We start from the raw sequence: 12068 nt of genomic DNA on the forward strand, positions 1-12068 counted from the left end.
CTCTCTCTCTCTCTCTCTCTCTCTCTCTCTCTCTCTCTCTCTCTCTCCTGTTCTTTCCGCCTGACTTGGATTGCATGGTTTTCTCAGACCTTAGTTTGATTGGTAAGACCCCATCCACTCGATCCATCCTTCTCCTGTCAGTCATGTGACATGTGCTGTGTGTTTGTGGTAGTTTCTTGTACTGTGTAACGTACAGTGCTAAATATCTCACGAGGAGATATTTCACGTCCTTTGTAGTGCCTTGTTGTATTTTAAGTAAGAATTATTTAAAGTGCTATATCTTAATCTGTAGTGCTTGTGTGTTCACTGCTTTAGCTTGTTGTGAATCTGTTCTTTATGTAATAAAACTCTTTCATCATCAACTCTGTTAAGGAATGGGCCGGGAAGTTGAAAATCTCATTCAGGAGAATTCACAGCTGCTTGAGACAAAGTAAGTACACAATTAAATGTTTTTTTGTGTCTTGACTTTGAAATGTGATATCTTCTTAATCTCCCTGTTAAAATGTGCCGGCAGTATTTTACAAGTGGACTAAAATGCCATTGTTCCCGCCTGTGCAGGAATGCTCTGAACGTGGTGAACAAAGACTTGATATTGAAGGTGGACGAGTTGACCTGTGAGAAGGAGATGTTAGATGGAGAGATGGAGGCTGTGCTGCAGGCCAAGACCAAGCTGGAGGACAAGAACAAAGAGATGGAGGAGGAGCTCAAAAAGTAGGTCAACTACTGTGCTTGTTGTAATAAAGATAGATAACAACAGAACATAGCGACATGCTTTGATTTAATTACATTTTATATCCTTGCGAGTGTAATAAATGGTCTTTTTCAGAGTGCGACTGGAGATGGAGGAAGTGAAACACAAAACTAAAGAGGAGGAAGATGTGAGTATTCTTCACTTGTACAACAATGTCTGAAACTGCAGACCTACTGTGTGTATAATATATACAGAAACAGTATGTTTGATGTGGCTGTTCTGTGTGGTCATGTGTGGGTTTACTTGTGTGCTACCACAGAGTGATGTACCTACAGCCCAGAGGAAGCGCTTCACCAGAGTGGAAATGGCCAGAGTGCTGATGGAAAGGAACCAGTACAAAGAGAGACTGATGGAGCTACAAGAAGCTGTGCGGTGGACGGAGATGATCAGGTACAGAACACCTGGCTGCAAATCAACACTTGTGCATAACTACTTTTTTGTAAGCATTTTTCAGTTTTAGTGTTTCACACACAAAATGGATGAATACAATAATGACATATCAGCCAAAAAACGTAAAAGACAGTTGGACATCCTCAAACTGTGTGTCTCCAAACTGTCAACAGGTAACGTGATATCATCTTGTCCTCTTCTTTAGGGCCTCGAGAGAAAATCCAGCACTCGCAGAAAAAAGGAAATCCAGCATCTGGCAGTTGTAAGTCCTCCCAAGTATATTTTGTTTTTTTAAACTATCTTTGTCAGGGCATTGATTTTGACAGCCTATAGAGGTGAACTGCTGTGACATTTTCTCTCAACATTCCAAACACATTTTTCTCTTTTCTCGGGATGTGCAATTGAATTGGCAGCATTAGGTAAAGATGGTTTAATAAACATTCCTCCAGTCAAACCTCTCTTTTTCCCTCCATTGACACAGAACTGCTCCTCCATTACAAATGGATTCAACTCTGATGTGTCTTTATCCATAATGTTTTCTCTCCGAGCAGTGCATCAGTTGTCTTTATCACAAACTGCTCAGACATGACTCTCCTTGTGCCCCCGGGCTTTCCTGTCTCCTGCCTGCTGTGTGCGTTGGTTGATGTTTTCCGACTCTGTCTGCTCATAGGGAGCTTAAGAGCGACAGAGTTCCCCCTGCAGCCTAAATACGTGTACATGTCTGTCTTAAGTCAGGTCGTACCGTCAGATGCTTTTTTTTGTAAGGGATTTTTAACAGATTTAGCAGATGCTTTCTCCTTGTTTAATCTGGCTAATTTGAGTAGACCTAAAAAAATATTGACTGAAAATGTTAAGCAGTAAGCTAAAACCTCACGTGTTCAGCACAAGTAGTCGCACATAAATCAGTGGAGACACGTTCAGGTTTCAGTCATTCACATTCAGTCTGTTATGATTTGGATGAAATGTGTTTATGTATTGAATGGAAAGTTTTCTACTTTGTATAGTTAATATGGAAACGATGATTTGAACATCAATTAGACATTAATATTATTTTCTTGCTTTTTTAGAAATGTGATGTTTTTATCTTTTTATTCAGACTTTTTCCTACACATTCAAAATGGTTGGATTATACTGAAGTATAGACTGATCTCACTTGACACTTAAGATAGTGTTGATACTTGGTGCTTCACAGTCAAATGGGATAGGAAATGCTCAGCTATTCACGACTCCCAGCATGCTCTGCGTCACTGTTCAGTAAATGTTGGTGCCCTTGGTTGGTGACCCCCTACCTTGCTTTTCCCCTGCTCTCCTGTCGGCTCTGTTTCCCTCTTGGCTTTCTGTAACTTTGCCACATGCAGCTTCAGCAGACTGTTTAGCTCCTCCACCAGTTCCCCAGCTATAAAGAAGGTGGAGTCCCAGTCCAACATCAAATACAACGCCCCGGGCAGCATGGTCAAGAGGAGCAGCACCTTCTCCCAGTTCCCAACAGAGAAGTCAAAGACGTTTGACTTCCTTAATGAAGAGTGAGTAACAGAGTCAATGACTGTGAGTTTGGTGTATTTTATTAAGGGGGACATGTTCACACAAACCCCAAACCCTTAAACATAACTGGACATTTAATTATTATATTTTTATCATTAGACATTTTTTTTTCTAAAGCAGTTCAAGCTATTTGGGTTTGATCTCCATCACGACTCATTCCAAAAATATTTGTAGGAATATCATTTTCACCGAATGGCCCGCAGTAATGTACATGTATACAATGTACCTGTAAGCTGATGACATGTCTCTCTCTTTGCTCTTCTTGTAGAAAGGACCAGTGCAGCTCGCCATCGCGTAAAGAGCAGAAGAGAGCCCAGTACAGGCAGGTCAAGGCCCACATGCAGAAGGAGGATGGACGAGTCACTGCACACGGCTGGAGCCTGCCCAGCAAATACAAGGTAGGAAATTAAGGTTAGATTAGGACTCAAGTAACAGAGAATATGGCTTTTTCTCACTTGATAATGATCAAGACTGTCAGTTTTGACCATGAGATTATGTGACGGTACCAGTGACACGAAAAGTAACATTGTAAATGTTTATGTGCAGTGTCATTTACTCATAGAGCATAGCTGTCATTTCTTTCTGCTGGGCCTTTATAAGCTCTATGTTCATGTTCCTGTCAGAAAGTCATTTATTTTCTCAATGTGAGTCCGCCCTCAGACAAGATTTAGACAACTGCAACCCCCCTAAATATAAACCACCCCTTCATAACAGAAAGTGACTCATAACTCTTGATATCAGGAAGTGTGAGTCATGCTAAATCTAAAAACATGTGTATGATGTAAGGGTATTCAAATTTGAGTTATTTGAATATTCTCCCCTCCGGCTTTACAGCTTGAAGACCCCCCGACATAATCTACAATGAAACATACGAGAGCTATTCTGTCCACACAACAGACAAAAGAAACAAAGGGTTAATCTCAACCTAGTATCTGTAAGATTTTCCGCAATGTCTGATTTCAAATTGGTATCAGCCTTCCGTAAAACGTTCACAGCTCAAAGACATTTCCTGGAGACCATATCACTACTACAGATGGTAACCGTGTGCAGAATGTTACAGAGACTTCAAGCTGTGTTGACTATGTTGCCTTTTTGTCTACATTTGGGTGAAAATCTGTTGTAAAAGCGTGTTTCCTTTGCATGTGCCGGCGATGCCCCGACAGGTGGCAAATGGTGAACAAGTGGAGAACAAAATGAACCTACCTGTACCAGTATACTTGAGACCTCTGGATCAGAAAGATGCTTCTATGAAGGTACATAAGCCAATACCGAGATAACACTTGGATATAAGCGGCATACTGTGTTTTTTAATACTAAAGAAAATCTGATATTTATCATGTCTTCTCTCTCTGTCCCCCAGCTGTGGTGTGCTGCAGAGGTCAACCTATCTGGCAAAAAGACATTACCAGAGCTCATGAAACAGACGAAGGGTTCTCAGAGTAGTCTGGACCAGTTAGAGCAAGAGAGTAAGGTAAGCTGAGATATTTAAGGAAGAGGTGTTGCTCTTTGTAAATCCAGTGAGTTCAGAAAGTTCTTTAAACTATGGTTTAGATTCTGTGGAGGCTGTTTGCTGATTTAGTGTCCCCCCCGCAAGGATCAGGAGAAAGGGGAGAAGGAGCTGGTCCTTCAGGATCAGTTCTCCAGTAGGGTGTGGGTGTGCACCAGCACCCACTCCTCCACCAAGGTTATGGTGCTGGACGCTATTCAGCCCTCTGACTTACTCGACAGCTTCTACGCCTGCAACACTCACGTTGTCTGCATTGCCAGCGTGCCAGGTAGGCTGAGTGGTCACATTGGTTGTTTGTGTGGGTTGGATGAGTGGTTTTCTTTGTCCTCCTCATCCATGACTGCATCAATTATTTTCTTTTTCTTTCATTTGTGTTGTCTTTTTAACAGGTGTGTTGGAGACTGATTATTCGGCAGGTGAAGAGGTACCACAAGACCCGGAGGCTAGCCAAGGTGACGGGGTGTCACTGGCCGGCAGTGTGGCCAGTGTGGGCTCAACGGGCAGCGATGGTGCCATGGCAGCAGAGGGGACCACCGCCATTCCCCAGACAGCCATTGCAGGTGTCACCGATCAGCCGCCTGAGCACAGTGGCATCTCTAGCTCAGGTGCAGTAGATTTCTGCTGACAAAATGCTTTGACATTGTCTGTCCTTTTTTTGTTTTACTGCTAGCATCAAACACAACGGTGGCCAATAGCTACAACTCCACCAGGAGGCTTCATCTTTGTCATACAGGTTATCCACCCAAACCTTCCCGTATCACTCTTTTACCCTCTGATCAACCCTGTGATCCACAATGCCCACAGTTGAGCTGTCCAGAGAGACCAGTCCAGCAGAAGACAACGTTCCTACGGCGGAAGAGGCAACGGAAGCAACGGAGGCTAACGCTGGCGTGGGCGAAGAAGGAGAGGAGGACCAGGGAGCGGATCCAAACCCGCCAGGAATCTACACGGAGCATGTGTTCACCGACCCACTGGGGGTGGGACCCACTGACTCCCCTTCTGCTCATGCACAGAGGTGAGCAATGATGTTCTAGACTATCTCTTCTATAACTGTTTGGTTTTAGTAAATACTAATATATGCAGAGGTAAGATTGCTTTTCTTATAAAAGGTTTTTCAAATTGCAAATTGCAAATCGCAATGATTATTTTTTAGATGAGTATAAAAGTAATGTTCTGCCCGATGCAAAAGTCCACCATTTATTAGAAAGAGGCTAAAACTCCCCTTTTGATTTGACTTTCATTATTCTACAGCAAAAACACGTCAAAAAAATAAAATTAGCAACAGTAGTTTACGATCAAATGGCCTTTTGAAGTCAATAGTTTCACATCGTCTCTTTTTTTTTTTTTTTTCAACCCTCTAAAAATAGCCGATGTGCCTGAACCATACAAACCGTGTAAACTACTATTGTACTACTATCAACTATTATACACAAGAAACAAGTATATAGTGTTTCCTCCCCTGGTAGACATTACATTTTAATTAAACAAGGATAGGATATTTAGCTTATATAGGAAATGTTAAGAACAACCCTGGAAACATTGATATATCCATGATATTTAAAGAAGTCTGAACTTGTCACAAGTGTTCCAGTTTTCTTAAGAAGAGTGCATTAGAAAAATGTGAATTTTCTACCTTCTGTGATCCAGGGGCTGCGGACATGATGGCGAGACTTCCTTTCCAGACGACTCGGACCCATCCGATGGGGAAGTCCTGAGGATGAGCAGCGCACTTCCCACCATGTGGCTGGGAGCTCAGAATGGATGGTGAGCAGGACAACAGCCACTAGAGGGCAGCAGCAACATACAAGGGCTGACACACACTCAACACCTACAATGTGTTTATTGCATCACTGAAGATCAAGTCTGTTTTTATCCAATGATGGTTCTTTTATTGTGAGCAAATGTATTCTTCATCTCTCTGTCTCTCCCTCTCAAGTCTTTATGTGCACTCGTCTGTGGCTCGATGGAGGAAGTGTCTTCATGCCATCAAGCTGAAAGACTCCATCCTCAGCATAGTGTGAGTACAAAGTCAGTTGTACCTCAAATACAGATTTATACCCACAGGAAAAAATGTGTAAAAAGAGCGTGTTTATGTGTTGTTACAGGCACGTTAAAGGGAGAGTCCTGGTAGCTTTGGCTGATGGGACATTAGCAATTTTTCACAGAGGCATTGGTGAGTCTGGGTTAGAGCTCATCGTGGTAAGACACTTTGTGGTTTAGACGTGCAGAATTCAGAAACATTTCAGTGCTTGGTATGCATCTAAATCCACCGCACTGTCACTATTATTTTAACCATATTTTTTGTTTTTGTTTTATCAATTTACTAGGAAGCTCAAAATATTAGAAGCTGTTTAATATTTTGTATCGTGTTTGTACTGTTGGATGCCAATCTACAAAGATCATAGATTATCTTGCATTTTTTGTTTCTCCCATGCAGACAGTCAGTGGGATTTAACCAACTATCACCTGTTGGATCTGGGCCGGCCTCACCACTCTATCCGCTGTATGACAGTAGTCCATGACAAGGTGTGGTGCGGTTACAGAAACAAGATCTATGTCATCCAGCCGAAGGCCATGAGGATAGAGGTACAGCTGTGATCATAATTAATAAATGTTTTCCAAACAAGCAACATATTGCATAACCTGTCTTATGGTAACATTTGAAAATCCTACATTTAACGTTTCTATAATATTCTAACGTCGCATCATCTCGTTCTCTCATGTCTGAGCAGAAGTCGTTTGATGCTCATCCTCGCCGGGAGAGTCAAGTGCGGCAGCTGGCCTGGGTTGGAGACGGTATCTGGGTGTCCATCCGACTGGATTCAACTCTACGCTTGTTTCACGCCCACACCTACCAGCACCTCCAGGACGTGGACATCGAGCCCTACGTCAGCAAGATGTTGGGTACGCATACCAACTAGCCATTTCTCTCTTCTCTGACTTTCATCTCATCAGACCATGGGCTTTTTTTGAAACGGTAAACAAGTGTGTGTTCTGTGTGTGTTGCAGGTACGGGTAAACTGGGCTTCTCCTTTGTGAGAATCACAGCTCTGGTGGTGTCCTGCAGCCGCCTCTGGGTAGGGACAGGAAACGGGGTCATCATCTCCATCCCGCTCTCTGAAGGTATCACGCACCTCAGGTTTACCCCATACAACAGACTTTGTATTAAAACATTTGTTTTCATAAGGCTATAGCACAGCATAAATGTTAAACGGATACAATATGTGAGCTTTAGAGGCGTCAGTAGGTGGATTTTGTTGTCTGTGGACAGAGACTGTGAGTCTGTTTCCTTTGTGCTAAGCTAACTGGCTGCTGGTGGTATCTTCATGTGTACCGTACAGAGATGAAAGTGGTATCAATCATCAAGCTCTTAACAAAAAAAAGAAAATAAGCAAATTTCCCAAAACTATTCATTTAAGATAAAAGCTCACTTTGGCATATGTTTAACCGAACCTTTTGAACCTGTCTTTAAATCATGGCTGCCATGCATCTCCCTCCTCACTGTGTATCTGTGTTAGATATTTCTCTCACGTCGTCGTTACCACTCAGGAGATACTTGTTGAATAAAATATAACCGGGTTGCCATGGACACAGGTCTTATGGTCACCTTGTAACGCACGACACTGCTTGTGTAATATAACAACTTTTTTTTTTTTATCATGTAAGCTCTATATTCTTCCTTTTCCTTTTTTCCTCTTCTGTGCAGTTCACGCTCCTTTATTTCTGCTCTTCTCATAGAGTGTTTAGGAGCTTGCTCCTCTTTTTGTTTAACCTCTAGCTTCCCTCCAACATCCTCTCTTTTTGCTTGGTTGTCTCACTTTATTTATGTTTTTAAAAACAATGAGATCAAACAGACATGAACCCACGGACAGCTCTGCTGTCTGTGTGAGTGATGGTGTGTGTGTGCTTCAGTGAGCCGTTAACACTAATGACTTTTCAACCTTTTGCCAGAGACTGAGATTTGATTGTTTCACCCCAGATCTCACCTTTTTGTCTTTTGCGCAGCCGCCTTCACCCACCGCTGACCTTCTGGTGCAAAACCTAGATAATATGCACCATGCGACATCGGTAGCGTTTATACATTTTCTTCTTACTCTGCAGCCAACAAGACAACGGGAATAGTGCCAAATCGGCCCGGCAGTGCTGTACGGGTTTACGGTGATGACGGTTCAGACTGTGCCATGCAAGGCCGCTTTGTGCCCTACTGCTCCATGGCCCACGCCCAGCTGTGTTTCCATGGACATCGAGATGCTGTCAAGTTTTTTGTCACAGTACCAGGTAAGTTGCAAGTGTTGAAAAAAAAAAAGCCAGAAATGATGACAAGTGCTGCAAATTGTTAGTTGCTCCGAGCATCTATGCATCTTTATTATGTACAATTTTAAATAAATGTCAACAATGTTGAATAATAGTCAACAGAGAATATATTGATGAAAGCTTTGACAATCATTCCTTAAGTCAGTTATGAAGTAAAAATAGCAATTGCTTCCTGATGACAGCTTTTTGGGCTTTTTTGTCACAGGTCAGGCGATGCCTCCTCCAGGCAGTGCAGATTCAGGCTCCGATGACCCTCCATCTGAATCCTCTGACACGGCAGCCTCTGAGTCTAAAACATGCCTGGTCATGAGTGGAGGCGAAGGCTACATTGACTTCCGAATGGGTGAGTATGTCACACCACTGACAAGACACAGATGTAGTTCAAAGTGCATTGACTTAGGTGGAGCCAACGAGTAGCTTTCTATTTTCCCCTTCGTGAAATGTAAAATACAAAAGACTGCATTTGAATCCACATAAAAGTAATGCAGCTGTTTACTGTACGGTCTCTCTTATAGGGACAATGTGTAGCATTCAGGATCTATTGGTACAAATATGAATAATTAATGATGTTCTCTTTAGTGTGTATTGACCTGAAAATAAGAATCATTGTGTTTTTGTTACTTTTAAAATGAGCCGTTAGTATCTACATACGCAGCAGGTTCTCGTCACAGAGTCCACCATGTTGCAATACACTGTTTCTACAGTAGCCCAGAACGGACAAATCACGCACTGGCTCCAGATAGGGCCATTCACGTTTTCGCCACCGTAGTTCTCTTACAGGCTTAGCACACGGAGAAGTTTAAGTTGGTTGCAATCTGCAGCCTCAGCGATGCCTGTAGATGCAGCCAAATCCTACACACTGGTACAAAGGCCCAATGTCTTCCCTGTGACCCACCTGGTATGCTGTTTGTTTGACTCATCGTCCTCCTCCTCAGGTGATGAAGGCGGCGAGTTGGACAGTTTATCAGAGTCAACAGCCAGCCAGCAGTCCCCACCCACCAAGGCCGAGCAGAGCCACCTCATTGTCTGGCAGGTCACAGCCTCCCATGATTGAACAAAACAAATCAGACTGTTGTGTCAACGCCAAGGTCTGCATGTCCTTCTCAAAGTTTTTAATTTGATATTATTGATTCTTCTTAATGCCTGAGTAGTTGACTACTTTGCAAAAGAAAACAATTATTTTTAGTCCATGTTTTGTACAGTTTATTCTTTAGGAATATGAATTTGAATTAGATAAGGTGAAGTTTATGTTTAACTTTAAGAATCCGTCCAAGTGTTCCCTTCTGCTGGGTTTGAGAGCCGGTGCGCACTAGAAAAAGGCCTCGTTAACTCAACTGAAGTTGTGGGCATAGTTTGATCAGGTAAAGTATGGAAGTCGGTCTCCCAAATGTTAAAGAGATGTGAAAGATAAAAACGGGAAAAGCGCTTAAAGCAGTTTGACAGTCATTGAAAAGGAGCAGAAGTATATTTTATATGACACACATAAGACTTTTACATTTGTAAACCACATGTATGTATGTGTGTGTGTGTGTGTGTGTGTGTGTGTGTGTGTGTGAACATCAGGTGTGTGTGTATGCATTCACTGAGCATTTTTAGGGCTGGGTGTCAAAATATGTTACCTACAAGTCAAAATGTATTCAAAATTTCAAAAGGTTAAATTGATTGAGTGTGTTGACAGAGGCTAATTACTCTACTGTATGGTCTGATTATTAGAGAAGCTGCTTGCACGTACCAGTGTTTTATTAAATGTGCTTTTATTCATCAAAAGTTGTAGGATAAAACACTTTGAGAGGTTGTATTAATATTGAATGACACCGAGCCCTATTTGCCACAGGTTTATGTTTTATGACATGAATAAATGTCCAAGCAGTTTGGGTCCTGCTACTGATCAGAAGAACCGGCCTACTGTACTTCAGGTTAGCATTAGCCTGCGTGGGGAAAGCCCGTATCCTCGTCCAAGTGTGTGTGTGTGTGTGTGTGTCTGCACGGACGTTTTAAAGCTAAACCGTCGACTGTCGTGTGAAGAAAATCTGCCTGTGCCACCAGCTTGGTGCTTCTTGTTTGCTTCAGCTCATTGGCACTTTAAAATGTTAGATGTTAGTCGCTTGAGGTTTGGAAGAACACCCGTGGTAATGTACACTACAACACTGTGCGCTCGCCTTATGAAGGGAACAAAATGTACAAATATCTGTAGCGATGCGTCACCCCAGTAACCAAAGGACGAAAGAAGAAGCACCGTGAAACTGACTATTTCATTATTTTCATCTTTTCCGACATAAAACGTTGTGTCAGTCTAATAATTTGAGGGTATACATGTGTATATTCAGGGCTTGAATAAGGAAATCCGACTAAAAAAATATCATTTTTGTGTGTGGCACCTACTAATGGTCATGCACTAAAGGGAGTCTCTCCTGATTGCTTCATCATTCCTTCTTTTGTTGTTACAAATATATTTTGAGGCCTGGAAGCCAATTATTGTCATTTTATTTGGTTATTTTGGGCGTTGCTTGTGTTTTGAATTCATGTGTGAGACTTTTATTCAGTATTTCCATGATGACTGTAACAGATAGCAGGATACCAACATTAAGCAGGTGTTTCAATTTGTTTTTATATCTGAAAAGTTGGGCCAAGATTGGTCTTCAATCCATTTAAAAATAGTAATTTCTATTTTGTTTTTGCCATTCCAGTATTTATTTCCTTTGTTAACGAGCCTATCGGGGTTCAGAATGTAACGTTCTACATGAACAAAATAAATTGGGAGGCCATTGTAAACAAAATAGTCCAATGAGTTTACGTGATTGTTAATGATGGTCAAATAAAAGAAATCAATGTAATCATGTCGGACATTTTTGATCAACCATGAAATCAAAGTGTGCAAACAATAACTTGATGGTTTCAGAACAACACATTCATGTACTAAGCTATGCATGTTTTTTTTTGTTTTTTTTAAAAAGGACACTGCTATGTTTTCAGCTAAATCAGATTATTGCCACCGTTTTGGGTGGGGTGGATGTCTATCCGTGTGTTTGTGTGTACAGTACATGTGTAGGAGCTCGAACGCAAGACATTTGTCCGTGTGTGTTTGATTTTTGGAAATTTGTGGTGTATGTTTGCTCACTGTATGTTCATCTGTAACACTTCAGAGACTGGTCAGATTTACCTGTTGCACCGGGCTTCTCTGGACGTGGTTCCTCCTGGTCAATGTTTGCTAAAACAGCATCATAGCCTTATTTTTAACAATCTATTAAACTCAATTTCATGGACACGTTTCCGCTATTGTGTGTCTGATTGTTATAAAATGTTATTTTCCCACTGAAAGATGTGGCAAAGTGTGTTTAAGACCCTGAAAGCCTATTTTTCCTCAATCAGCTTGTTGCTGTGAGTAATGGGCTCCTACATGAACAGAATTGTTCTGACAAAGTGTTCTTTCAGTGCTTTTTTTCACAGGTTTTAAGTGGACGGGGTTCCATTTGGAAAAGATGATGTCATCTTCTGTGCACCAATCACAGAGTTTGGCAACTTTTGAATCTGAATGAAGCCAATTTACCGAGTATTCAACTTTTA

General features: G+C 41.8%; 1 protein-coding gene across 8 annotated transcripts in view; it reads left to right on the top strand.

Moving 5' to 3' along the window:
* spag9a (sperm associated antigen 9a) overlaps window positions 1-11773 on the top strand; it is a 23951-nt gene extending 12178 nt beyond the window's left edge. For 4 of the 8 annotated variants that reach the window (XM_031872165.1, XM_031872168.1, XM_031872166.1 and 1 more), the window contains 22 exons: window positions 88-102; window positions 373-430; window positions 559-711; window positions 827-878; window positions 1011-1141; window positions 1347-1403; window positions 2500-2664; window positions 2952-3081; window positions 3847-3936; window positions 4044-4154; window positions 4278-4458; window positions 4580-4795; window positions 4995-5205; window positions 5838-5954; window positions 6127-6207; window positions 6296-6363; window positions 6628-6776; window positions 6923-7094; window positions 7200-7313; window positions 8292-8468; window positions 8710-8847; window positions 9440-11773. In XM_031872165.1, coding sequence (XP_031728025.1) covers window positions 88-102; window positions 373-430; window positions 559-711; window positions 827-878; window positions 1011-1141; window positions 1347-1403; window positions 2500-2664; window positions 2952-3081; window positions 3847-3936; window positions 4044-4154; window positions 4278-4458; window positions 4580-4795; window positions 4995-5205; window positions 5838-5954; window positions 6127-6207; window positions 6296-6363; window positions 6628-6776; window positions 6923-7094; window positions 7200-7313; window positions 8292-8468; window positions 8710-8847; window positions 9440-9558 — 2705 coding nt within the window. In that variant the 3' untranslated portion in view covers window positions 9559-11773. The remainder of the gene's footprint in view (window positions 1-87; window positions 103-372; window positions 431-558; window positions 712-826; window positions 879-1010; window positions 1142-1346; window positions 1404-2499; window positions 2665-2951; window positions 3082-3846; window positions 3937-4043; window positions 4155-4277; window positions 4459-4579; window positions 4796-4994; window positions 5206-5837; window positions 5955-6126; window positions 6208-6295; window positions 6364-6627; window positions 6777-6922; window positions 7095-7199; window positions 7314-8291; window positions 8469-8709; window positions 8848-9439) is intronic. The other 4 variants (XM_031872170.1, XM_031872171.1, XM_031872173.1 and 1 more) reach the window with 2 other exon arrangements.
* The last annotated feature ends 295 nt before the right edge of the window (window positions 11774-12068 follow it).

Source organism: Anarrhichthys ocellatus, unplaced genomic scaffold (genome assembly GCF_004355925.1).
Source record: "Anarrhichthys ocellatus isolate YVR2014 unplaced genomic scaffold, GSC_Weel_1.0 scaffold62, whole genome shotgun sequence".
NCBI lineage: Eukaryota > Metazoa > Chordata > Actinopteri > Perciformes > Anarhichadidae > Anarrhichthys > Anarrhichthys ocellatus.